The sequence below is a fragment of the Monodelphis domestica genome, chromosome 7, assembly GCF_027887165.1.
Source record: "Monodelphis domestica isolate mMonDom1 chromosome 7, mMonDom1.pri, whole genome shotgun sequence".
NCBI classification, from domain to species: domain Eukaryota; kingdom Metazoa; phylum Chordata; class Mammalia; order Didelphimorphia; family Didelphidae; genus Monodelphis; species Monodelphis domestica.
In genome coordinates this window covers 130,247,575-130,274,209 of record NC_077233.1, presented here as the reverse complement: position 1 = coordinate 130,274,209, position 26,635 = coordinate 130,247,575, and the positions used below count along the sequence as shown (strand labels likewise).

General features: G+C 39.6%; 1 protein-coding gene across 4 annotated transcripts in view; it reads right to left on the bottom strand.

Annotated features, from left to right (window-relative positions):
• LOC100017350 (histone-arginine methyltransferase CARM1-like) overlaps nucleotides 1-20,975 on the bottom strand; it is a 324,100-nt gene extending 303,125 nt beyond the window's left edge. Inside the window, exon 1 of one of the 4 annotated variants that reach the window (XM_007499522.3) lies at nucleotides 20,280-20,975. In XM_007499522.3, the coding sequence (XP_007499584.1) occupies nucleotides 20,280-20,484 (205 nt within the window). In that variant the 5' untranslated portion in view covers nucleotides 20,485-20,975. The remainder of the gene's footprint in view (nucleotides 1-20,279) is intronic. The other 3 variants (XM_007499521.3, XM_016424237.2, XM_007499520.3) reach the window with 3 other exon arrangements.
• Nucleotides 20,976-26,635: the final 5,660 nt, after the last annotated feature.

The following is a 26,635-nucleotide window of genomic DNA, read 5'->3' as shown; positions in this document are numbered from 1 at the left end:
CTTCAGAATGCTGTCCTCTGTCAAGTGTGATTTCCAGGACAGAAAAGTGTCATTCTTGCTGTGCATTAATCATAAAATCAATGCCAGATTTGCCAAGTAACCTTTACAATGAGAGATTATTTATGCATGCTTGTCTTTTTGATTAATCAGTTTTCTCTTTGTTATCCCAACTTGTTTTTCCTTTTTTTTTTCATACACATACACATCTTTCTTCCCTCTCCAGTGAAGAAGTGGAACATGATAGTTAATTTACAATATACATTTAACTAAAGAATTTATTTATACCCATTAAAATAACCTCTTCCTCTTTTACTTGTTCCTCAAATACAACTCATTATTTGCAGTCTTATAATTCAAAGCAGGTACAACATTTTTCAGAACTCATGGGGGAAAAAAGGCACTCCATGAAAAAAAGGCAAATACTAGTCAGAACACACCAAGCAAAAGACAGAAAATGTCATTCTCATTACCAGCCTAGGTCTTTCCTTTCCTTACTGTTAAGGTTGTAGAGCCAGGGTATTTAGCCTTTTTGTGTTTCATGGTACCCCTCCCACCAGCAATCTGATGAAACCTGTGGACCTCTTTTTAGAAGAATGCTGTTAAATAATTGAAGAAATGCTAAATTTAAATTAAAGGCTAGTGAAAATAAAAATGGTTTTCCCCTCTGCACATCCTGAAATCTATTAATGGAACCTGCTATGGTTTTTGGACCACAGTTTAAGAATTCCTGTTATAGAAAGAATAGTCAACATCTTCTGCCTCCAGTGTCTTACTACTTGCTCAGTAACAGGACTGTTTTCTGTCTCCAACACCCTACTGAAACTGTTCTTTATAAGGACACTGATAATTTTGAAATGGATAAATCCAAGGGTCTCTTCTTCATCCTCATCCTCAATAACCTTTCTGCAGCATTCAACACTAACAGCTTTCTTCTAAATAATTTTTCTTTCTTTGGTTGCCTTGCCACTGTTCTCTCCTAGCTCTCTTCCTTTTCATCAAACTAATTTTCTATCTCCTTCAACTTACTTTAACAAAAAGATCAAGAGAAAGTCAATCTATGCCCTCAAGGATCTTATGTTTTACTAGAAGGAATTACATACAGGTAGGTATATACAAAATATATACCAAATTATTTAATGAGATGTACTAATAAATGGGAGGCCATCAAGCTCTCTCAGGTCCCTTTTTTATGTAAAACTGTATCAAATTGTAGTTCTGTTTCAGTAGTATTGAATAAAATATCTCAAAGATTGATGACATTCCACCAATAAATACTTAAAATAAATGCTATTGGGAAGAGAGAAAGGAGATTTCAAAAATGAATGGAGGAGGGTCATTTGAGATAGACTTTAAAATATGTAGGAATTCTATGCGTGAAAAGAGGAAGAAAGCACATCCCAGAAAAAGAAATAAGTGTGAGAAAAGATGTAGAGGCAAGAGGATATATTGTAGATTCCAGAGTACAGAGAGCATAGCTAGCATGTTTTGGATGTGGTGAAGAGTCTACATAATAATGATTATTCTGACAGTCATATATGGGATGGATTAGGGGTAGGAGATGAGAGATATGGGATGATCCATTAAGAGGTTATTACAATGGTATAGGTGGTTGATCATGAATATCTATCCTAGAATAGAAGCAGAGGAAATAGAGAGGAGAAAATAAACAAGATACGTAGAAGTAGAATTGATAGGACTCGACAACCAAATGTTTATGATAAAGTGAAGCAGCAGAGTCACTTATCAGTGGTTCTCTATTGCTTCTGGGATCAAATACAAAATTCTCTCTTTGGTATTCAAAGTCCTACATAAACTAGTACCCTCTTACCTTTGTAGGCTTATACCTTAATTCCCCAACATATTCTTTAATCCAGTGCCAATGGCTTCCTGGATCTTCCAGAAAACAACTGCTCTACTTCCTCTTCCACCCTGATTTTTGACTTCCCCAGTTTCCCTCAAGACCCAACTAGAATTTCATCTTCTACTGGAAGCCTTCCCTAACCACTCTTAATGCCAGTGCTTTCTCTCTGTTAATTATTTTCCATCTATCCTGTGTATAACTTGCTTTAGAAGTTGGTTTGCATGTAGTTTCCCTCATCAAAGTGTAAGTTCCCTGAGGAGAGGGGATTTTTTTGCTTCTGTAATGCCTGAGACATAGTAGGCACCTGATAAATGTATATTGATTGATTGGGCAACCGAAGTTTGACCTCACAGCATGCAAATTTAGAGGCCTAAGCAGTAGAAGCAGCATAGTTAGCAAAATTTTTTTTAAATGAGAAAGAAAAGCTTCCTCTGCCTGAGGGCTCCTCCTGAACTCTTCCAAAGTCATAATCTGTTTCTCCAGCCAAACTCATGGAAAGCAAAGTCCCTAGCAGTTGCCTTGTAGCTGTTTAGCCTCTCTTTTTCCCCTCCTTCACAACATCTAATCCCCAAAGCATGAGGCTCTGGATATTTCAATTTTTCTCCCCTCTATTTCCAACACTTTCCACATAACAGGATCTTTGCCTTATATCATACTGCCTCTTCTAAATAGACAGTCAATTGAGTTTGAGTTTGTTTTAAGAGAATGGCTTGGAGGAGGGCAGATTCAATATGGCGGCCTAGAAGGAGCAGAAGTTCAGACCTCTGAATACTCTTCCTTACCGATCACAAACTGAATGCTCCTAAGGGACTGAAAAATCAAGCCCAACAACAAGACAGAGCCTAGGAACCCTCCTCCTGGATTTAATTCAAAAGGTATGCCCCCAGAAAAGCTGGAAGCCAAGAACACTTGGGTTTAAGGAGAAGACAGAAGGAAGGTCCCAGGACCCATCCCTCCTCCCACCCAGAGCACTGAAACTCCAGCAGCAGCAGGAACTTCTGGGAAGGCAAAGGTGCTGGTCTGGAGGGTGTACCTTGAGGGCAGGGCTATGCCAAGTTCAAAGCATCCAACACAAATGGCAGGGAAGGAGCTAGAGAGGGAGCATAGACCTGGCAGCCTGGTCAGAGCTGTGGAGATCCTCCATATTTGCTCCAGCCTTCCAGGAGGTTTTGGGCTCAGAACACACCCAGCCCAACTAAGCTGAACTTAATCCCATCAAAAGTCTCCAGGCATCAGGGAAGCCCAGGCTCCATACCCATCCTCATTGACTGCTGGACTTTAATCCAATCAAAAGCCTCCATAGGACAGGGAAGCTCAAACCCCCAACAACCCTCCCCCGAGACTATAAAGAGTTCTTCTGTTAAAGCTCCAAGAGTGAAGACTGACAGAAGCCCCCAAAACCAAAAATATGAGAGGAGCAAGAGCACAGACAAATACAGGGAGTGAAGAAGGGGTGAATATGAGCAAACAACAGAAAAAGAAAAAAGAAACTACAATAGACAGCTTCTACTCAGCAAATGGAACAGAGAGGGAGAGATCAGCAAACAATGAATCAGAAATCCCAGGGAATTGGATACAGGCTGTGGAAGAACTCTAAACACAATTAAGAGAGGCTGAAGACAATTGGGAAAAGAACTTAAAATTAAAAATTAAGATAAGTCATCTGGAAACAGAGGCACTTGAACTAAAATGAGAAAATAGTATCTTGAAAGCCAAAATCAGCCAGCTGGAAAATGAGGCAAAGGAGATGAAAGACGAGGTAAAGAGGATGAAAGACTAACTTCAAAGAAAATCAGACCAGAAGGAAAAGGATGACCAAAAAGCCAGGGATGAAATCCAGTCTTTAAGAACCAGAATACAACAACTGGAATTAAGTGACCTCACAAGGCAGCAGGACACTATAAAATAAAATGAAAAGAATGAAAAAATTGAGGAAAATGTGAAGCATCTCATTCACAAAACAGACGATTTAGAAAATTGTTCGAGAAGAGAATTTAAGAATCATTGGTCTACCAGAAGACCATGACAAAAGAAAAATCCTGGACATAATAGTACAGGAAATTATTCAGGAAAACTGTCCTGATATCCTAGAACAAGAGAGGGGAAAGTGGAGATTGAAAGAATCCACAGATCACTTCCTGTATTTAATCCCCAACTGACAACACCCAGGAATGTTATAGCCAAATTCAAAAACTATAAGACCAAAGAAAAGATATTACAAGCTGCCAAGAAGAAGCTGTTCAGATATCATGGAACCACAGTGAGGATAATGCAGGATCTGGCTGCATCCACACTGAAGGACCAAAAGGCATAGAATATGATATTCAGGAAAGCAAGGGAACTAGGTCTACAACCAAGAATTAACTACCCAGCAAAACTAAATATATTCTTACAGGGGAAAGTATGGTCATTCAACACAACAGAAGAATTCAAAGCATTCATAAAGAAAAGACCATACCTAAACAGAAAATTTGATGTCCAAGCACAGAACTCAAGAGAATCATCAAAAGGTAATTTAAAAAGAGGGGAAAAAGAAAAACAAAACAAAACACCACCACCAAAAACTTTTAAGAGACTCAATAAGTTAAAATGATATGTATCCTTATAAGAAAAGAGGTCATTGGTAATTCGTAAAAACTGTTGCTATCACCTGTGCAGCTAGAAGAATTACACTTAGAGGGAACAGTGAAAAACTGTATAGGATGAAAAGACAAGACATAAATAGGTATATAGATATGCATGTATAAATACATATATGTATATATAGGTATATAGATATATGCATGTATAAATACATATATGTATATATAGGTATATAGATATATGCATGTATAAATACATATGTGTGTGTGTGTATATATATATATATATATATATATATATATATATATATATATATATATATATATATATATATACAACTAAAGCTAAAAAAAGGAGGTTAATACTAAAAGAAATGGGAAAAGAAACAAACGGGGGTAAATTTATATGTCACAAAGAAGCTCATGGTGGGAAGGGGGAGAACATTGATACACCAGAAGGATAAAGAGGTTGGAGATAGGAAATACTCAACTGTTACAGGCTTTGAAACTGACTCAAAGTGGGAAGAACAATCCAATCCATTGGGGCAGAGAATAGATTTGGGCCCTATAGGGGAGTAGAAGGGTAACAAATGGACTGGTGGGGAGGGAAGCAGTACAAGGGAGGGATGGGGGGGGCAATTTTAAAAAAACTACAGGGAAAATAAGGGGGGATTAGAAGGGAGGGGGTAGAAAGGGAAGTAAAATAAGGGTGGGAACTAGGGGGACTGATTATAAACAAACATTGGTGTAGAAGGAAATAGTGAAAGAAGAAAAGGCAGGACCAGGAGTAGAAATCAAAATGCTGGGAAATACACAGCTAGTAATCATGACTCTGAATGTCCTCACCCATAAAATGCAAGCAAATAGCAGAGTGGATTAGAATCCAAAATCCTACCATATGCTGTTTACAAGAAACACATGTGAGGAAGATAGATATGCATAGGGTGAAAGTAAGAGGATGGAGCCAAATCTACTGGGCATCAACTGATAAAAAGAAGGCAGGCATCACAGTCATGATATCTGACAAAGCCAAAGTAAAAATAAATCTAGTTAAAAGAGATAGGGAAGGTAATTACATCCTGATAAAAGGCAGTATAGACAGTGAGGAAATATCACTAATCAACATGTATACACCAAATGGCATAGCATCCAAATTTCTAAAGGAGAAACTAGAGGAGCTCAAGGACGAAATAGACAGAAAAGCTATACTAGTGGGAGACCTGAACCTTCCTCTATCTGAAGTAGATAAATCAAACCAAAAAATAAATAAGAAAGAGGTAAGAGAAGTGAATGAAAGCTTAGAAAAATTAGAGTTAGTAGATATGTGGAGAAAAATAAATAGGGACAAAAAGGAATACACCTTCTTTTCAACAGCACATGGTACATTCACAAAAAATTGACCATGTATTAGGGCACAAAAACATTGCAAACAAGTGCAAAAGGGCAGAAATTATAAATGCAACCTTCTCAGATCATAATGCATTGAAAATAATAATTAGTAAGGGTACATGGAGACATAAATCAAAAATTAATTGGAAATTAAACAATAAAATTCTCCAAAACTGGTTAAAGAACAAATCATAGAAACAATTAATAACTTCATTGAAGAAAATGACAATGCTGAGACATCCTTTCAAAACCTATGGGATGAAGCCAAAGCAATACTCAGGGGCAAATTTATATCCTTGAGTTCATATATTAACAAACTAAGAAGGGCAGAGGTCAATGAATTGAGCGTGCAAATTAAAAAACAAGAAAGCGAACAAATTAAAAATCCTCAGATGAAAACTAAATTAGAGATCCTAAAAATTAAAGGAGAAATTAATAAAATTGAAAGTCAAAGAACTATTGTTTTAATAAATAAGACTAGAAGCTGGTACTTTGAAAACACAAATAAAATAGACAAAGTACTAATCAGTCTAATTAAAAAAAGGAAAGAAAAAAAAAACAAATTGACAGTATCCAAGATGAAAAGGGAGACCTCACCTCTAATGAAGAGAAAATTAAGGCAATCATTAAAAACTACTATGCCCAATTATATGGCAACAAATATGTCTATTTAGGTGAAATGGATGAATACTTACAAAAATATAAATTGCCTAGACTAACAGAGGAAGAAATAAATTACCTAACAACCCCATATCAGAAAAAGAAATTGAACAAGCCATCAAAGAACTCCCTAAGAAAAAATCCCCAGGTCTAGATGGATTCACACATGAATTCTATCAAACATTCAAAGAACAACTAATCCCAATATTATACAAACTATTTGACAGAATAAGCCAAGGAGTTCTACCAAATTCATTTTACAACACAAATATGGTACTGATTCCAAAGCCAGGCAGGTCAAAAACAGAGAAAGGAAACTATAGGCCAATATCCCTAATGAATAGAGATGCAAAAATCTCAAATAGAATACTAGCAAAAATACTACAGCAAGTCATCACAAGGGTTATCCACTATGACCAGGTAGGATTCATACCAGGAATGCAAGGATGGTTCAACATTAGGAAAACTATCTGCATAATTGACCATAGTAGTAGTAGTCTCTCGGTGACCAAGAATGGCTATTGTCTTTGTGCATTTTCATCTACAGTGTACCCTCATATGGCTTTGAAGTCCAAAGACTGAGGCGCAAAGTTTGTGGCACATGGGGCATGGGACACCAGGTGTTATGGGAGGTGTGGTTGTGACCTGGTGTCGGCATTCACGCGCAGTGGCAAGACGTCAATGTCGTTCATCTTCAAAGGTGGTGGCGGCATGGTTAATGTGGGTTCGTCAGCTGCTTCTGACAGAGGCAGCAAATTCTAGTTGCATTGGTGTAATGCCTGCCCACTTCAAGTTGGACTTTAGCTGATCCTTGAATCTTTTCTTTGGTCGGCATTGTTTCCTGAGTCCAGCTGACAGTTCACCATAGAATACCTGTCTTGGTATTCTCTGTGGGTCCATGCAGATGACGTGTCCAGACCATCGTAGCTAGGTTTTGAGGACCATTACTTCAATGCTAGTGGAGTTGGCTCTGTCAAGGACTTCCTGGTTAGTGATTCGGTCCTGCCATCGGATCCTCATGATTGACCAGAGAGAGTGTTGGTGGAATTGCTCTAGCTGTTTCATGTGCTTCCTATACAGTGTCCATGTCTTGCAACTGTACAGGAGCGAGCTGAGGACCACGGCTTTATACACTTTGAGCTTTGTCGCAGTGTTTACGCCGCTGTGTTGGAGGACTTTGGAGCACAGCCGCCCGAGTGCCTGTGTGGCCTTTTGGATTCTGGCATTAATCTCGTGGTCTAGGGATCTGTCGTTGGCGATGGTGCTGCCCAGGTACTTGAAAGTGTTGATGTTAGAAAGCTGCGTGCCGTCGATTGTAATGCATGGCTGGTTAGTTGGCCTCCCTGGAGCAGGTTGGAACAGCACCTCTGTTTTGCTGAGGCTGAGAGTCAGGCCAAACAGTTTTGTTGCTGTAGAGAACCTGTCCACAATGGTTTGAAGGTGATTTTCTTGGTGGGCCATGAGAGCACAGTCATCTGCAAAGACAGCTTCCAGGTTGAGTCTCTCTGTTGTCTTTGTTTTTGTGGTCAGGCGGCGAAGGTCGAATAGTGAGCCATCAAGTCAGTATTTGATGTAGACACCCAGGTCTAGATCCATCACAGCATGTCGTAGTACTTGGGTGAAGTATAGGTTGAATAGCACTCGAGCGAGGACGCAGCCTTGATTCACGCCATTGGAGATGTTGAAGTGATCAGAAGTCTCTCCACCAGATAAGACTTCCCCTGTCATGTTGACATGAAAGAGCTAGATCAGTTTGACGAATTTTGCTGGGCAACCGAGCTTGCTGAGGATCACCCACAATGCATCCCTGTTCACTGTGTCGAATGCCTTCGTCAGATCTATAAAGACAATGTAGAGACTCAGGTTCTGCTCAAGGCATTTTTCCTGCATTTGCCTCACTGTGAAGACCATGTCGATGGTGCTGTGATCTGGTCAGAAGCCACATTGTGATTCAGGCAGGTTCTGCTCTGAAACAGATGACAGGAGTCTGTTGAGGATAACACGGGCGAGGATCTTTCCAGCAGTGGAGAGTAGTGAGATGCCTCTGTAGTTGTCACAGGCTGCTTGTGAGCCTTTGTTCTTGTATAGGGCTATGATGGAGGCATCTCTGAGTTCTGGGGGTATGTCTTCCTCTTCCCATATGCTGGTCAGCACTATGTGGAAGGCCTGGAGCTCCTTTCCATTTAAGGCCTTGTACACCTTGGTTGGGATCCCGTCTTTACCGGGTGCCTTGCCTGCACTCATTTGTTTAATGGCTTTTTGGACTTCCTCTATTGAAGGAGGGACGTCAAGTTGTTCAATGGAGTGGTTTTGGGGGATCTAGTCAAGGGCGCTTTGGTTGACTGAAGAGGGTCAGTTGAGAAGCTGACCGAAGTGTTCTTTCCACCTGTTGCTGATGCCTTTTTTATCTTTTATGAGCGTGTCATCATCAGATGATAGCAAAGGAGTGGTGGTGGGTTTTGATGGCCCATAGACAGTCTTGAGGGCACTGAAAAGTTGTTTGTAGTTTTTCATATCAGCAAACCCCTGGATTTCTTCTGCCTTTTTTCCCACCATCGGTCTTGCATCTTCCTGATCTCACGCTGTGCAGTGGCTTGGAGAGACTTGAATCTGTCCTTTTTAGGAGCAGAGTTTGGGTTATTTTGCCACTCCATAAAGGCTTTGTTTTTTTTGCTCAATAGGTCTTCAATAGCAGTGTTGTTCTCGTTGAACCAGTCCTGGTAGTTGCGTTGTTTGGGGCCTAGGACTGCCTTTGATGTTTCCTTCACTGGGTCTCTGAACTAGTTCCATTTCTTGGTTGAGCTTCCAGTGAGTGGTCCTTTCACAGACAGTGTGTCATCCATGCAGGACTGGCATGTTTGCAAATAAGATGGATCTCTAAGATGACTCTCATTGTAAAATGTGTGAACTGTCTGGGTGTGTTTTGGATGGCGAGGCGCAATGCGCATTTGAAGAGGCACTCTAACCAATTGGTGGTCTGTCCAGCATTCAGCTCCTCTTATGGCTCTGGTGATCTGTACATCCTGGATGTCTCGCCGGCATACAATGATGTTGTCAATGAGATGCCACTGTTTTGATCGTGGGTGCATCCACGTTGTTTTATATTTGTTTGCCTTTCTGAACACAGTGTTCGTGATGGTGAGTTCAACCTCTGAGCATTTGCTGAGTAGCAGTAGGCCGTTGTTGTTCTTCATTTTGCCCACGCCGTGTTTGCCGAGCACTCCTTTCCATCTTTCATGGTCCTGGCCAACGGGGGCGTTAAAATCTCCCAGTAGTATCAGCTTGTCATTGGTGGGCACTGAGTGCAAGACGGCACTCAGGTCAGAGTAGAACTGCTCAATGGTCTCCTCTGTGCTGGTCAGTGTTGGGGCATATGCGCTAATGATTGTGGCATACCGGTCTTTGCTGAGAGGCAAACGGATCTTCATGAGCCTCTCACTGATGCCCACAGGCAAGTCTGGCAGCTGTTTGAGCAAACTGGTCTTGATGGCCAGGCCAACACCATGGATTCTGTCTTCACTTGTGGCTCTACCTTTCCAGAAGAAGGTGTATCCAGTGGTGGGTTCGCTGAGTGATCCCTCTTCTGGTAAGTGTGTTTCATTTAATGCTGTGATGTCAATGTTATATCGTGCCAGTTCTTTACCGATTAGAGCTGTTCTTCTCTCAGGTCTTGGGGTATTCTCTCTGTCAAGTAATGTCCTGATATTCCATGCTCCTAGTCGGAGTTTCTTTGTGTTTTGTTTTCTTTGATTTCGACTGCTTAAAGGGATGACCCACCAGCCGCAGTGTGTTGACCGGGTGTTTGTAGGGCAGGCAATGTTTGGGACAGCTTTTCTGGTCCCCTCCCTTGATTAGGGTGAGCAGTGCTGTCCTAGAGAGGGCTGCTCAGTCACCCAGGATGCTGCCGAATGTCTCTGCTGCTCTACAGAGCCGAGCGACCACTTGTCCGTGGGCCGCCCAAGTGTAGGATCGTGACTACAACTGCCAGTGGCCACTTCCACCTGTTGCTTCGCCACTCCCCCATCACCGCAGGTCTTGAAGAGGGTGGACGGGGTTAGGATAGATGAGTGTGCACAAAGAAACTTGTGCGTGAAGGAGATTTAAGTGGAAAAGTTGATGCGCAGAGACAGTCTCACTCTCTCAGGGTTGGAAGCCTGGGTCCAGTGGCACGAAAAGTCGTTACACCTGGAGACTTCCTCAGCTGCATTAGATGGCCATGTTGCTAGGTGGTGCAATGGATAGGTCACTGACCCTGCAGTCAGGAAGACTTGAGTTCAAATCCAGCCTCAGACACTTACTAGCATTGTGGTCCTGGACAAGTCACTTAATCTTTAGATACCTCAGTTTTGGGGTGTATGAGGTGTTCAGGGAGTGGTAGTATCTCTGGTATGGAGGGCTTGTCGTGCCCTCCTAGGGCAGCTCTCCAGCCTCTGACCCTCACCTGACACCCAGCTCTCACGTGTGGCTCCCAGTAGCTGCTAGCATGAGGCAGTGGTCACTCCCCAGGCAACGGCTTCGACAGGCTGGCTAAAGCTTGTGAGGGTAGCCATCGGGTCATCGACCCCTGGTGAACCAGGGCTTTGCTCACCCAGCATGTGAAGACTGTTTCAGCGGAACAGGCTTAAGAAACCAATAAGAAGGTTCAACGGATGAAATGGCGACACAACAAAGCACTGTGGAGTGCTTAGGGCGTGTTGGAGCACAAAAGACAGCACAGCCATAATTGAACATATTAACAAGCAAATTGACAAAAATTACATGATTATCTCAATAGATGCAGAAATGCCTTTGATAAAATACAATACCCATTCCTATTGAAAACACTAGAAAGTATAGGAATAGAAGGACCTTTCCCAAAAATAATAAACAGTATATATCTGAAACCATCAGCAAACATCATCTGCAATGGGGATAAACTAGAAGCCTTCCCAATAAGATCAGGAGTGAAACAAGGATACCCATTATCACCCCTATTATTTAATATTGCGCTAGAAACACTAGCAGTAGCAATTAGAGAAGGAAAAGAAATTGAAGGTATTAAAATTGGCAATGAGGAGACCAAGCTATCACTCTTTGTGGATGACATGATGGTCTACTTAAAGAATCCTAGAGAATCAACCAAAAAGCTAGTCGAAATAATCAACAACTTTAGCAAAGTTGCAGGATACAAAATAAACCCGCATAAGTCATCACCATTTCTATATATCTCCAACACATCTCAGCAGCAAGAATTAGAAAAAGAAATTCCATTTAAAATCACCCTAGACAATATAAAATACTTAGGAATCTATCTGCTGAGACAAACACAGGAACTATATGAACATAACTACAAAACACTCTCCACACAACTAAAACTCGATCTAAACAATTGGAAAAACATTGATTGCTCATGGGTAGGATGAGTTAATATAATAAAAATTACAATCCTATCTAAATTAATTTACTTATTTAGTGCCATACCCATTGAACTACCAAAAAACTTCTTTATGGAATTAGAAAAAACATAACTAAAGTTCATTTGGAAGAACAAAAGATCCAGGATATCCAGTGAAATCATGAAAAAAATTCATAGGAAGGAGGATTTGCAGTCCCAGATCTCAAAGTACACTATAAAGCAGTGGTTATCAAAACAATTTGGTACTGGCTAAAAGACAGAAAGGAGGATCAGTGGAATAGACTCGGGGTAAATGTCTTCAGCAGGACAGTCTATGATAAACCCAAAGATTCCAGTTTGGGGGACCAAAAGCCACTTTTTGATAAAAATCTGCTGGGAAATTTGGAAGACAATATGGGAGAGATTAGGTTTGGATCAACATCTCACACCCTATACCAAAATAAACTCAGAATGGATGAATGACCTGAATATAAAGAAGGAAAATATAAGCAAATTAGGCGAACAAAGAATAGTATACTTCTCAGATCTTTGGGAAAGGAAAGACTTTAAAACCAAGCAAGAGCTAGAAAAAAATCACAAAATGTAAAATCAATAATTTTGATTACACCAAATTAAAAAGTTTTTGTACAAACAAAACTATTACATCCAAAATTAGAAGTGAAGGAACAAATTTGGGAACAATCTTCATTACAAAAACATCTGACAAAGGTCTAATTACTCAAATTTATAAAGAGCTAAACCAGTTGTTCAAAAAATCAAGCCATTCTCCAATTGAAAAATGGGCAAGGGACAGGAATAGGCAATTTTCAGTTAAAGAAATCAAAACTATTAATAAGTACATGAAAAAGTGATCTAAATCTCTTATAATCAGAGAAATGGAAATCAAAACAACTCTGAAGTTTCACCTCACACCTAGCAGATTGGCTAACAAGACAGCAAAGGAAAGTAATGAATATTGGAGGGGATGTGGCAAAGTTGGGACATTAATGCACTGTTGGTGGAGTTGTGAATTGATCCAACCATTCTGGAGGGCAATTTTGAACTATGCACAAAGGGTGATAAAAGACTGTCTGCCCTTTGATCCAGCCATAGCACTGCTGGGTTTATACCCCAAAAGATAATAAGGAAAAAGACATGTACAAAAATATTCATAGCTGCGCTCTTTGTGGTGGCAAAAAATTGGAAAATGAGGGGATGCCCTTCAATTGGGGAATGGCTCAATAAATTGTGGTATATATTGGTGATGGGATACTATTGTGCTCAAAGGAATAATAAAGTGGAGGAATTCCATGGGGACTGGAACAACCTCCAGGAAGTGATGCAGAGCGAAAGGAGCAGAACTAGGAAAACACTGTACACAGAGACTGATACACTGTGGTACAATCAAATGTAATGGACTTCTCCATTAGTGGCAATGCAATTACCCTGAACAACTCAGAGGAACCTACACGAAAAACTACTATCCACATCCAGTGGAAGCACTGTAGGAGTAAAAATACCAAAGAAAAACAACGAATTGAATACATGTGTTCACCAGGCATATTGTTGGGGATGTAGACTCTAACTGAACATCCTAGTGTAAACAAAAACGTGGAAATGGGTTCTGATCAAGGACACATGTAATATCCAATGAAATTGTGTGTTGACTATGGGAAAAGTGGGTGAGGGGAGGGAGGGAAAATAATGTGATTATTGTAACCAAGGAATAATGTTCTAAGATGACTAAATAAACTTATTCCAATGGGGGAAAAAAGAGAATGGCTTGACCTTTCATGCTGCAGGTTTTATCACCTTTGAGCAATTTGACATCTCTGGTTTAGTTCAGCTGTTCTTCATTCAAATAGACATTGCTAGACTGCAAACTAAAAAAGATTTTTTTGGAATGGCAGTCCTTGCCAGAGCTATCCCTCAGCTGGCACATCCTTTGAGAACACAGGGTCACCTTCACTCCACAACAAGCCCTCTGAAGAAGTGTCAGCAAGTCTGCTATTAATTCATTACATTTGCATAATACTATACAGTTTACAGGACATTTTCATATTCTATATCTCATAATTAATTAGTGCCACATCCCTATGAATTAAACCAGATACTGTTGACACCATTTTATAGAGAGGCAAAAACAAAGCAAATAAAAAATCCAAAAGCACAAAGAGGTACCGATCAAATTGCCCAAGATTACAAAATTATAATTGGTAGGGCAAGATATTGTGACTCTCAAGTTCAGGACTACCATACCACACATACTCTTTATTACTAATAACAAGGAAAGATGCTTTCTTTTCATATCTACCTAAATGACTTCTTGCCATCTCCTGAAATCCACTAGCTGAGACTATTATAAATGCACCTGATAATATATGGGATTCATTTATTCATTCTCTTCTCGTGATTTGATTAAAAGACAGTCTGTTACCTCAAGAAAAAGGAAAAATTGAGAATACAAATGGGAAGAATGATAGGATTATAGCTCTAGAGTTGAAAGGTACCTCAGATGCCATCTAATTCATTTTACAGATGAGGAAAATGATCCCCAGGAAGTGATTTGCTCAAGGTCACATGGGCAGAAGGCATAAGAGGTAGGATGTGAACTTATGGCCTCTGATTCCAAAGTTAACTAATTTTCTACCTTCCCATACCACCTCCCTTACTCAGGAGACCTGCTTGTTGACTGCCACACTTAATAACTGTGTGATCGTGGCCAAGTCCTGTAACCTCTCAGTTTGCATATACACTGACATGTCAAATGGGTGTTATAATATTTGCACTATTTCATAGAATCCTAAATCATAGATTCAAAGTTAGGGGGAAATCTCATTTTATAGATAAGGAGCCAGAGGTTCACTGAGTTTCAGTGACTTGTTCAAGCTCACACAGGCAATATGTGTCAGAGACAGGAATTGAGACTTCTTCCTCTAATTCCACATCTGGCTCTTTCTGGCCTATATTAATTACTGCTGTCTCTTCCCCTTACTCCACTAAGGTTAGTGTGTAGAAAATGTCTTGTGAATTTTAAAACACTAGAGGAAGTGAGTCAGTAGTATTCATTTGGATACTTCCTAAAAGCCAGGCAAGTTTTCAAAGCTTTTAAAAAATTATTTTTATGACTTTTACTTGTAAACTTATTATTTCTTTAAAGTGTCTCAGTGGACTAAGAGCCAGGCCTAGAGCCAGGAAGTCCTGGGTTCAAATTTGATCTCAGACACTTCCTAGCTGTGTGACCCTAAACAAATTACTTAATCCCCATTGCCTAGCTCTTATTGTTCTTCTGCCTTATTGATTCTCAGACATAAGATAAGGGTTTTTAAAAAAAAGTTTACCAGTTCTTCAAACACTTTGACAGTTGGCATTTTGAATATGAAAGGTACAGCCTCAAGTATGACTCCATGTTCCTCAGGTATCAATAGTCCTCCCATTCTCTCAATACCCACAGGCAACTCTAGGAGACTGTGAACTATAGATATCACTATTATGCCTTTGGAGATGGACTTTCCATACTGGGAATTCCCAGTATTATCAAAATCACACAGGTGGACTATTTATATATTAAGGGAGCAATTTTACCTATGAGACCTCAAAGTAAACTTGAGAAGATTTTAAATTAGTGATAGCATATTCTAAATAGAATAAAGCAACACCAAAATTTTAATAGCAGCATAACTAGAGCACATTTTAAAGATAAAAGTGCCATTATTATGAGGCTTGTAATTTCCTTCAGTGCAGTAGTATAACTACTTACAGTTATGTTCCTAATAACCTTGCTCCCTCTTCCATCTTGTGCATGTCAAAAGTTATATTGGGAATTCTCCAAACAACTCATTACAATAAAGAGCTTTGAAAATATTTTCTTACTAGAATGACTTTAGAATACCAAACTATTCACAAGTAGGTAAAGGCAGCTAGGTGGATAGAGTGCTGGATCTGGAGTCAGATAAGTTCAAATCCAGTCTCAGAGACTTACTATGTGTACGGCGAGTCACTTATTCAACCTTTGCCTGCCTTAGTTTTCACAAATGTAAAAGAGATAGTAATAGTACCTACCTTCCAGGAGTATTGTGATTATCAGTTGAGATAATATTTGTGAAAGTGCTTAGCACAATGCCTGACACAGTAAGTTCTTACTATTTTATGATGATGATGCTAAAACTAAAATAAGGCAAATTTAGCTACTACTGAATTTTAATTCATTCTTTTGATGTCTTGTACTTTTTCTCAGTTGAGGTACTCCTAATGTTGCATATTGTTACCCTTCTTCACTTTTGTATTGGCATGGAGTTACTGTGGCCAAAATATCAACATGATGCAGCCCACCAGGTGACTGTATCAAATTGATTGCAAAGTAGCTAGGTTAGAATCCTCACCTTCCTTTAAAGAACAACTTAGGTACTTCCTTCCCCCTCTCAGATCAGGCCATTCCTGATTCTCTTCCTTTCCCCCATGTAGCTCTCTGTGAGATGTGCCAGATAAGTGTTCAAAATGCAAAGAAGGAACTCCATTACTGAGCCCTATCTGAAACCTTTACATTTTGATAGGATCTGAAAGAGTTTCCACTGTACTGGCATTGCCATTGAGATTCCAGAGTCACCACCATGCTCAGAAGCATCAGAACAGGATTTCAGTGGTAAGCCCATGGAACTGATAAACTACCAGAAGAGGAATTTAAAAAGAGTTACCTGATCAAAAATGAGAGTTCATAGAGAATCCCTGTTTAGTTTATTCTATTCTTTATATCTTCAATGTGTCTTCCTCTATCAAAAGGCATCCTATCTTGCCATATTTTCCCTTCTAGGTCTCTCTGGAATGGAGTTAGATCTCTCATGCCATTTCATTATATATATATATACTATGTTCTCCAGGCTTTAGATAAATTCTAACAATTAGCTACATTAGCCTTACATAAGGTCCTTCACAGATCTTATAATTGACCTTGTGTGTGTAAGTTTTACATATAAAGCCACTTTTTAAAAAAGGGTATGGGAAGGCAGGGTAGCTAGGTGGCTCAGTGGACTGAGAGCCAGGCCCAGAGGTAAGAGGGGCTCAAGTCTAGTTGTGTGACCCTGAACAAGTCACTTAATCCCAATTGCATCACTTGGGATTTAAGGCCTGGAAGTTAATTTTATTCTCAGGAATATTCATACCAAGTCCCATTGTCAAGGACTGTCTCAAAATTATATTGTCAGACATGAAAGGTCCAAATCCAATCCATGGCATAAAACTACAGATCTGGACTCAGTAGCTCAGCACAAACCTACTTCACTTTATAACATATAATTAAGAACACAAATTAGTAGTCCTATAGTCATATCTCCAAGCTCTGCCATCCAGATATTCTCTAGGGATCCTTTTAGTTCCATAACCTAAGATCCTATTTCATTTCTCCAAGTCTGTTTGTTCAACTGTAAAATGAAGGGGTTAGATTAAATTATTTTTAGAGTTCCTTTTGGATCTAGTGATCTATGGTTATGTTAGGAAAAGTTATCACATTAATTTTCTTAGGATAGAGAAGATTCATGAATCCCAGGAGGTTAATGATACAAAGCTAGTAAATTCTTGAATTAGAAAAATGACTTTAGGAATAGGATTTAGAACTGGAAGGAATTTCACAGCCTTTGTAGTTCTTAAAGCTATGGCTCTATAGTTTATTCCAACCCTTCTACTTTGGAGGTGAGGATACCAGGGTCCATAAAATTAAGGTAACTTGCCCAAAGTTGTTTGAAGACTGGAACCCAGGCTTAGCATCCCTAGCACTGTTTCTTTCTTTCTTTAACCCTTATCTTCAAATGAATACTGGAAGATGATTTGAATACAGAAGAGCTGTAAGACACAGGCAATTGGGCTTAAGTGACTTGCCAGCGTCACATAGCTAGGAAACATCTGAGGCCAAATTTGAATCCAGGACTTTCTATATCCAGGCTTGGCTCACAACTCACTGAGTCACCTAGCTGCCCCTCATCATCTCCTTTCTATGTGCTTCCTCTCCCCACCCCAGTAGCCTTTCTCTCTCTGGAAACAACTTTTTAGCTACTTAATTATGAATCTACTATATTACTTTAGTGAATGTAAGCTCTTTGAGGGCAGTGAATGTTTTTAGATCAACAAATGACAGTGCCTTGCACAGAGAAAGCACTTAATGTTTGTTGAATGCGTTAAAAACATCTCCTGCATTATTAGTCTTATTAATTAGAATTCTTTTGATCATTCCCAAGGATCCAGAAAAAGGAAATCATGGTAGAACTTACTGCTTAATTATGATTATGGATAGTATTCTCCAATCAATATCCTGACAGGGCCTCCTCTCCAGAGACAAATGGTAAGGTTGGGAGCTCCCAAGAGGAGGGAGTTGTTGTGCTTCTCTCTGAGTTCAGGTTCGAATTCTTTGGATATTCTGTCAGATTTACTAAACATTGCCCTATATTTGATGTTTTGTTAGCCTGATGGCTTAACTGAAAGCTGAAGTTCCTTCAAGGGAATGACAACAGTCAAATTCTAATGTTCTCTGGGAAGCCCTGGGTATGATCATGAGTCAAGTTATGGAGAAGTCTTTAAAATTAAACCCAGTTCATGTGAGTCCAGATCTGCAGTTCTATGCCATGGATTGGATTTGGACCATTCATTAAGATATTTTTTGATCTTGTCATTCATAACTTTAGCTATCCTTCCCAGCCTCACCTCAGCTACAAATTTGATAAACCTGCCTGATACCAATGCCATTATCCAAGATTGCTGGGGCACTACATGAAACTTCCTTCCAAGATGACACTAGAAAACTAATGAATACTTTTGGGAGGATTTAGCCCTTTCTTGACCAGTTCTAAATTCCCTATTCTATCATCTAGCCTATACTCCTCAAACTTGTCCATAAGGATGGTATGATCAACTTATTTAATGCTTTACTGAAATTTAGGAAAATATATCTCTAGCATCCCATTAACTAGACTAATAAACTTTTCAAAAAAGGAAATTGGGTTTGACATGTCTCCATGGAAAATCAACTATATTTGAATGCTAGCTTTGCTAATGCTGCCTGTATAGCTTTGAGGCAAATAATTTCTTTTGACTCTATAAGTTTCCTTATCTGTTTTAAATAGTCAGATGGAAGAAACAGAATGGATAATCCTTAGATTTCTCCCCATCCCCTCAATTTTAAATCTATGATCTGGTAATTCTAAGGAGGACAGCAAAGCAAAAGGAGAGACATCTGTCCTCATCTCTCTACTCTCAAAGGATCTGAATTTTTAGCTTAGCCTTTAACTCTGCACACACTTGGTGCTCAATGCAGCTCAAATTAAAGAAATTATAGAGTACAACCAAATAGCCAAGGGCAGTTTTTTCTTTGTGTTTCCTACTCTTTCCTAACTCTTGGTTACTCCTAGTGAGTGAAGTAATTTTACCTTAACCCAAGCAAGTCCTTAAAACTCTTAGTAAGGGGCAAGTAACCCTCCTTCTCTTCCTCCGCCAGTTTTTGACCTTTAATAATGGAGCTTGCTCTGTCTGGCTCCCAGAGGACACAACCGCACTTACTTGCCTAGAAGAGCAATATGTACTTAATAAATGATAGCTAATCAAATTCTATTGACTCCCATATTTCACAGACCTTCAATCCCAGGTCAGGATTCTAGAATGACTTCTTAGGTTTCGAATCTATCCAAATCTTCTAGGACTTGGATGTAGTTGAACCTTTCCTGGCTCCCCCCACCCCCAAGCTAGTTCTCTCTCTCTTCCCTTACTTAGCCTAGCTTCTTTCATAACTTGTGAGCATGTTTTGAGGGACTTCAGTGGCCCACTTCCATTTTAAGTCCCCAGCTTCTGGCTCTTCCTGCAGCTATATAGACAACCTTCTCCCTTTAGTAATCTCTTCCCTAGTGCTAGGCAGTTAGAGCAATGATTATAGTCAAGATTCATTGAGTTGGAAGGGATTTCAGACAGTTCTGCTAGTTTAGCTGGTACCTGGATAGGAATGTCTCCAACATCACCAACAGGTGGTAAGCCAAGCCCCGCTGAAAGACCCTCCTTCGCTTCCCATCCCACAGGGATGGGGACCTCCCTTAACTCAGAAAGGTAGTCTTAACTGTTCAAAAAGCTTTTTCTTACATCCTAAATCAGTTAGCCTGCAACTTCACCCATTGTCCCTAATTCTGCCCGCCAGGGCCAAGAAGAAGTCTACTCTCTCTTGTAGGTGACAGCCCTTCAAATAAGCCAGTTACCATGAATTCCCTCACCTAGACCCTCCCACTTATTTCTATCTCTCTTCATACACTTTTCTCTGCACACCTCCTCCCCTTCTTCTTGTCGTGCCCCACCCATCCCCCCAAGCCACAGGCGAATTTCCCAAATTCAGGCGGCTGGCCTGGATCCCAAGTCCTGTTCAAAGGTTAGGGCACGCAGGACTCACCATCCGTCACAGTCAAGTCAGCATCCTCTTCCCCAAGATGCACTTCCAGCAGGAGGGGTTTCGAGTTGCGGCGGGAGGGCTGCAGGCCATCCAGGAGCTGTTCCTCATTCACGAAGTGAAGTTGTACGAGGTACCGCAGCGACTGTGGGTCCGGGTCCGGGTCAGTGTCAGCGGCCGCCGCAGCCGCGGCCGCTGCCGCAGTCATGGTCGGGGCACGGTCGCTGCAGCAGCCGCCGCAGCTCTCTCTAGCCTCTGAGCCCCGGCGGCCGCGGCTATAGCTGATCCCGCCTCAGCGATGCTACTGGAAACTGGGTCGGGGGCCCGAAGACAGAAGACCGAGGAGAGGGAGAGTGAGGGCGGGAGCTTTGCGGCGAAGAGCCAGTTCAGCATCCAGGACGCCTCCTGGCTCCTTCTGGCATCTCCAGGCCAGCGCGGCCTCTGGTGCCCCTCCTTCTCGGGAAGAAAACAGCGGCCCACGTGGATGTCCTTCCGCGCGCGTGAAGACTGGGACACTTAGACGTGCCCCCGCTGCACGCAACTACGCCACGGGTGGGGAGCGCTCTTTGGGCCCGGCTTGGGGCTCTTGGCAAGTACCTGGTGGGAACTCTGTGGTTTGGAAGCAAAAGGGTGACACCTGGTGTTCATTGGGGCTGCGCTGGCTGACCGACAAACTGATTAGGGAAGGCCCGCAGGCCAGAACTGGGCGGGGTTTGTAAAGCTAAGGAGGTCAGAGCTCTTTTATGGGCCGGCTGGTTCGTGGAGCAGAATTCTGGAAGCACATCCAATTCAGTTCAATTTAATTCATTTCAACTAGCATTTATGAATCACCTGCTGTATGCCAGGTGCTTGAGAATATCCAGACAAAAACAAAACACTCCCTAACAGTCCCAAACCTCAAGGATCTTATCTTGTTTATCTAGGAAAACAACCTGTGCACTGAGAAGGAAATAGAAAATATAAACAAAAGAATGGGTTGGTGATGATAGGGAGGGGAGAAGGAAGGACTATCCTCTCTGGGAACTGGGACAGGCCTGGTGTAAAAATGCTGACATCTGAACTGACCTCTTGGGAAGAGACAAAGATTTACAAGAAGCTGGCTTCCTGGCCATATTTATATCTTTGCTACTTTACCTCAAAGGCTTTGGGTAAATCAATAGAATGATTCTCTTAGGGACCCTGGTGGTTGCATCATCCATTAAAAAGAGAGCCTCATCTCTACCAAAATCTGAGGCGGAACCTTCCCTGCACCTGTTATACAGAGCCCCAAGCCAAAAGAGGAGTGTAGGAAGGATCCAGGTGTCCTGAGAACAGCTGATGCTCAGATTAGCTCTCAGTTCTGCCTACTTGCCTCTTTCCCATCAGGAAATAAAAGAATCAAAAGAAATTTATGGTCCCCAAACCCTGGTTAGGGCAAGTTTTTAGTTTTCTAAAATATATATTAAAAGGGGGAAAAGTAGCAGATTCTCCATCTTCACCATTTCAGCCTTGGTCAGGTATCTCATGCTTGATTAACATGGCTTTATATAAAGATCCCGAAGCAAATGTTCAGTTCTCACAAGCTTCCTTCACAAATGTCAGCAGGGAACACAGGATTTTTAATGTCAATGAATTACTCCAAATCAGATCAAGTGGGGAAGAGTTTCCAAAGTATTTTCTCTAATTTGGGATCTTCACAATGCCAATCTAATCATAATATGGATGATTGGCAATCTATCAGCCATGAAGGGGTACTCCACTTTTCCTCTTCAATCCCAGGTTCCAGGGGCATCTCAGTTGATTCCCATGGTAAATTCTACTTTATTCTTCTGTAAGTACACAAAATTTTCCAAGCCAATGACTCCTAATTTAACAATTCATGGTGAGTTGAATTCAGAAATTCACTATAAATAAAAAGATAAAATTCAAAGTTCAGCACTCTTATAGAGATAGAACCCTCTTCTCCCATCAATAACAGCCCATCCAGTATGGTATGAATAATAAATTAATCAGTTTAAATGCTCCTGATAAAACAGATCTAATTAAAATTATATCAAAGCTTAATTTCAATCCCATTCAAATTTGCAAACCATCAGATCCATCTGTAACAAAATTCTGTCTGTGAAAAACTCTCATTAAAAACAAAAAAGGAAAACTATAGAAAAAAAATTTTAAACCACATTTGCCAAATCATCACTTCATTCCTAATTGATTTCTTGTCCCAGAATCCTTATTAGTTCTACCAAATCTTCTCTTCTCTCCTCAAATGGTATATATCAGTCCCTTTCAGTTGATGACTTTGATATAAATGAGTAAACTGTGGGCCATAATAGGTTAGTTCTCTCATATTCTTTAATTCTCATAATCTCACTACTTTCTTCTCATTCAGTCTCAGATAAAAAGGTGGCCCTTCTTGTCAAGATCAACTTCCTCTTTATTTATGTGTTGTTTTTGAAAAAAGTTATTTACTTTTCATGTTTATTTAAAAATATTTTGAGTTCCAAATGCTTTCCCTTCCTCCAGTCCCTCTCCACCCAAGCTATGACAAGCTATTTTAGTTATACATTGAAATCATGCAATATCTTCATATCAGCCATGTTGCAAAAAAAGGAAAACAACAAAGTTTTTAAATGTATGATTCAATTTGCAATGAGTTCTTTAGTTACTTCTGGAGGTGATAGTATTTTTCATCATGGGTCCTTTGGAATTGTGTTCTATAATTATTTTGAATAGAGTAGCTAAATCTTTCAAAGTTGTTCATCTTTTACAATATTGCTTATATTGTGTACAGTGTTATCCTTGTTCTGCTCACTTCACTTTGCTCACTTCATGAAAGTCTTCTCAGATTTTTCTGAAAGAATCCTGCTTATCATTTTCATTTGCAAAATAGTCTTCCATCACAACCACATACCATAACTTGTGATGGTCATCCCCTTCCTTTCTAATTCTTTGCCACCACAAAAAGAGCTACTGTAAACATTTTTGTATATATAGATCCTTTTCTTTATTCTTTGATCTCTTTGTGGGATAGCCCTAGTGGTGGTATTGCTAGTTCAAAGGATATACATAGTTTTATAGCCCTTTGAGCATAGTTCCATATTGCTTACCAGAATAATTGGACCAGTTCACAACTACACCCACAGTGAATGTCCTTGTTTTTCCATATTCCCTCTAGCATTTGTTATTTTCCTTTTCTGTCATGTTAACTAGTCTGATAGTTATGAGGTTGTAATTCAGTTATTTTAATTTGCATTTCTCTAATCAATAATTATTTAGAGCATTTTTATTTGACTATAGATAGCTTTGATTTTTTTTTAAATTGCCTTTTCATATCCTTTGACAATTTATCAAGTAGGGAATAGCTCTTATTTTTAATATAATTGCCTCAATTCCCTATGTATTTGAAAAAAAAAAGACCTTTATCAGAGAATTTTGCTGTAAAATTTTACCTTAGTTTCTTTTTTCCTTCTAATGTTGTATACACTGGTTTTATTTGTGCAGAACCCTTTTAATTTCATGTAATCAAAATTATCCATTTTACTTCCTGTGGTCTTTTCTATCTCTTGTTTGGTCATAAATGCTTCCTTATTCCATAGATCTGATGGGTAAAATTTTACATGCTCCCTTAATTTGTTTATATTATCCTGTATGTCTAAATTGTGCACCCATTTTTTAACTTTATCTTGGTGTACATTGTGAAATATCAATCTCTTACTACTTTTTGCCAAAATGCTTTCTAGTTTTCCCCAAATGTTTGTCAAATGGTGAGTTCTTAACCCCACTCCCCCAACTTGGATCTACTGAGCTTCCCAGCTGCCCCCCAACACTTATTTTAATGTATATTCACATATACATTTATGTTTTCTCTAATAGACTATTTCAACTATCATCCCTCCCTCACCAATATTCATTCATGACTCATTTACATGTTTTCTGTTTCCTACAAATATTCCCAAGTCTCTTCAATCGTTAAAAAAAAACAAAACCTCTCACTATATCCTACCATACTTCATGTCTACTAAAGTTATAATCCTATATCTCTTTTTCACTTTCAGTCAAACTCCTTGAAAAAAGTGCCTACAGTCATCATTTCTACTTCCTACTATTTCATTCTCCTCCCTTTCCTTCAAAATATTCCTCTTCCAAGGAGCAGCTGGGTAGCTCAGTGGATTGAGAGCCAGGCCTAGAGACGGGAGGTCCTAGGTTCAAATCTGATCTCAGACAATTCCCAGTTGTGTGACCCTGGACAAGTCACAACCCCTATTGCCTAGCCCTTACCACTCTTCTGCTTTAGAACCAATACATAGTATTGATTCTAAGATGGAAGGTAAGGGTTTTAAAAAATTTCCTCTTCCAAATATTCCTGTTTCTCTCTAGCGCTCAGCATTCTTTCAGCTGCCCAGGTTTATGACTTCAGCATCACTCTCATTCACTTGATATTTTTAGTGACTTGTCAACTTTTGTCCTTTTTACCTCCATAGCGCTTTTTGCACCTGTTTCCTTTCTACTCAGACAGTCATCCCCCTAGCTCAGGCTGTTATTTTCTTCCACCTGCAGCCCTAAAAGCCTCCTAATTGGCCTCATTGCCTCATCTCTCCTGTATTTCAATCCATCTTTCACAGAACTAACAAAGTGATTTCCCCCAAAGCATGGGTATGATCATGTTACCCATGGACTCAATAAATTCCAGTGGTTACCTATGACTTCTAAAATAAAATATAAACTCTTTTTGGGGGTGAAGGTATTAAAGGATCTTTACAGCCTTCTTCCTTCTCCATACCTTTCCAGTCATATTGTTCATAACTTCCATGTCCTCAAAAGTCCAGTCAAATTGATCTTGTTATTGCCCCTCAAACATGACACCTCATCTCTCATCCCTGTCTATTTGTACTGACTTATTCCATATCTGGAATGCATTCTTTCTTCACTGCTACCTCCTGGATTCCCTGGTTTTCTTTAAGATTCAGCTCAATGACCATCTTCTGAAGGCCATTCTTAATCTCCCCAGGAGCTACTACATTCCTCTCTAAGGTTACTTTGTATGTTATTGTAATCACCTACATTTGCACATATTGTCTTCCTGTTTGGAATGGAAGCTCTTTGAAGGCAGAGACTATTTTGCTTTAGTGCCAGGCATATAGCATGTTCTAATAATATTTTTTTTAGTTTTATCAATGCCCTTTATTTTTGCATATTCTACATTTAGAAATATATTCATTCCTCAAGAGTCAATCCTTCCAGCAAAGAATAAAAAGAAAGAAAAAAACAAACCCATTTTTTAGTTAGCAAAACCGACCAAGATGAGGAATAAATGCTTTTTAATTGATTAATCTGAAAGCATGATTCAGACATGGTTTAATTCTTCTTCATGAAAAGAAATTCTTATAGACAAGTACTTTTTGACTCCTAAGTTTACTAACTTAATGTAGCCACCACCACAATTCAATAAAAATATTGTTACCCCCATATATATGTATACGTATATATGTACATATATATATATATATATATATATATATATATATATACACATACCTTTCCCCCCTTACTCCATCTCTTCTAGAATTAATGAAAGTTCTTTATCTTTCTCATTACAACTGTCAGTACCTTCTACCTCTCCCTCTACACATGCAGTGTCTAAAACTGGATAATTTTTTCCCCAACTTCTTTTGTAATTCATTATAGAAAGATGCAGTACTTTAAAGAACAAATAACACCCAACAGACCAGCATATACATATTTAACAAGTAGAAATATATTTAAACATGCACATACACATATACATACAACTTTAAATCTTAGCCAACTTTACCAAATCCATGCTTAGTGTCTCTGCCACCCATGAAAGCCACAATTAAGTTTTATATTTTCTCTTTGCATTCTAAGCAAGAGTCTGATTTCCTTTCCAATTTAAGGATGTACAACAGGTTTTCAAGATATCATTTAAACCACAAAATTTTCCCATCTATTTTAATTAGCTATAGTTATGGTATTTTGCAGCCCTCTGGGAAAGGTGGTCTAGACTTTGAGACAACTATACCATTCCTTCCATATTCTAAGACTCTTCTCTATCAGTTCCTTCCATTTCTAAACCCTTTAAATTTACTATGACATAATGAACTGACATGTTGGCAAATACCATCACAAACTCAAAATGTCCTGGTGTCCTGTCTAGGCTATTACTTTTGGAGATTTAAAATCATTGTCCACAAAGCACAAATAAGTTGTAATGTAATATGGGAAATGGATCACTAGATTTGGAGTCAGAAAACCTGGGTTGAAATGGAGAGCCAAATACCTATGAGTTTCATGGTGTAGATTTCTTAATATCTCAGCATATCATCTATAATGGTGGTAGTAGTCTCTCGGTAACCAAGGAT